Source organism: Myotis davidii, unplaced genomic scaffold (genome assembly GCF_000327345.1).
Source record: "Myotis davidii unplaced genomic scaffold, ASM32734v1 scaffold265, whole genome shotgun sequence".
In the NCBI taxonomy this organism is placed as follows: Eukaryota; Metazoa; Chordata; class Mammalia; order Chiroptera; family Vespertilionidae; genus Myotis; species Myotis davidii.
In genome coordinates, this window is record NW_006296627.1 from 4,776,691 (window position 1) to 4,778,282 (window position 1,592).

The window sequence follows — 1,592 nt, forward strand, 5'->3', positions numbered from 1 at the left end:
TTCCAGGACAGCTTTGCCTTAGCTGTTGCTTCTTTCCCACTCGTTCCCAGGTTTCTGCATGGCTCGCACTCTCATCTCCTTCAAGTCATGGACACCACGTCTATGAGTCTTGCAACGTCCAATTGTTTGACTGCAGCATCTCTGACCCCTTTCTCGCTTTCCTTCTTCCTCGGAAGCACTTCCAGCATGCTATGTAGTTTACTTACTCACTGTGTTCCTCCTCTTTCTCCCCGCAACTAGAGGGCAAGCTACAGGAGGCCAGGGACTTGGCTATTGCTGGCACTGCTGCACCCTGGGCCAACAGTGCCTGGGATACAGTAAATGCTCAATAAATATATGATGAATGAATCCTTACTCTCCCTCATTATATAGATACTAGAGGCCCAATGCACGAAAATCATGCAAGAGTAGGCCTTCCTTCCCTGCTCTGGCACCCGGGATCCCCTGCAGCTGCCGGCAGGCACCCGGGACCCGGGCTTCCCTCGCAACCCTGGCTTCGCATGGAAGGACGGAAGGATGTCTGGAAGGACGTCTGGTCTAATTAGCATATTACGCTTTTATTAGTATAGATACCTACCAAGGTTCAGAGAGGAGAAGGCTGTGTCCAGGCTCATACAGCAAGTGCGTGGCAGGGCCGTTTCACGGCCCCTCCTCACCCAGGAGCCTCCCGTTCCCCCCAGAGAGTCAGACCGATCAAGGGTTGATTTCCGGCTCTGCCCTTCCTGACCCAGTCTTTACCTTCCTGGGTAAGGGTCACCCCTCTCGGACTCTAGTCCACCTCGTCCCTACCTAACTGGGAGGACTGAACGAGGTGACGCAGGGGAGCCTGAGCCCGCCCTGCCCTCCCCCGGCCCGGCCCACCTTGACCTGGGCGTAGAAGCTGCCCAGGCTGCAGCAGACGCGGCACTCGAGCATGGTGTCGTCGTTGTTGTGGGCGTAGCGCAGGGCCTTCTCGAAGCTCTCCAGGGCCTTCTGGAAGAGGCTGAGGCCCAGGAAGGCGTTGCCCATGCTCAGGCTGACCTGGCCTCCGAGCTGGGCGCCCGCCCTGGTGCCAGGCAGGCCGAGGCAGGTCTTGCAGTAGGAGATGGTCTTGTGAAACTCACACAGCTTCTCGTTGCTGCGCGCCAGGTTCAGGTAGCTCTCCAGGAGGAAGTTGGCATCCTCCAGCGACCGTGCGGTGTCGATCTGCACCACGGCGAACTGCCAGGGGGCGGGTGGGCACTGGCCGTCAGCCCCCCGCCCACCAAGCCTCACAGCCCGAGGCTCTGGAGCCTCAGCCCTGAGCCTCCACCTCCCAAGCACAGCCCCAGAGCCCCGCCTTTCCTGCCCCAGCCTAGATCTCCAGCCTCACCACCACCCAGCCCCAGCCTCAAACCTGGAGCCAGCGCCCCCAGACGCAGGCTCAAACCCCACCAGGAAGGCTGGAACCTGGCCTCCTGGCTCGAGAGTCCCAGCCCCTGCAGTTCAAAGCCACAGGCCCGAACCCCAAGCCAAGACGCAGCATCTAAGACCCAGGCCTCCGATGTGGGTTCAGAGCCCCAGTCCTCGGCGGCTAGCTTGTGGGGCACAGCGGGGCCTGGGGAGCGGGAGGG

At 60.6% G+C, this 1,592-nt stretch overlaps 1 protein-coding gene across 1 annotated transcript in view; it reads right to left on the reverse strand.

The window, feature by feature from the left end:
- RAPSN (receptor associated protein of the synapse) overlaps positions 1-1,592 on the reverse strand; it is an 11,556-nt gene that overhangs the window by 9,478 nt on the left and 486 nt on the right. Inside the window, exon 2 of the mRNA XM_015569481.1 lies at positions 862-1,200. Within this exon, the coding sequence (XP_015424967.1) occupies positions 862-1,200 (339 nt within the window). The remainder of the gene's footprint in view (positions 1-861; positions 1,201-1,592) is intronic.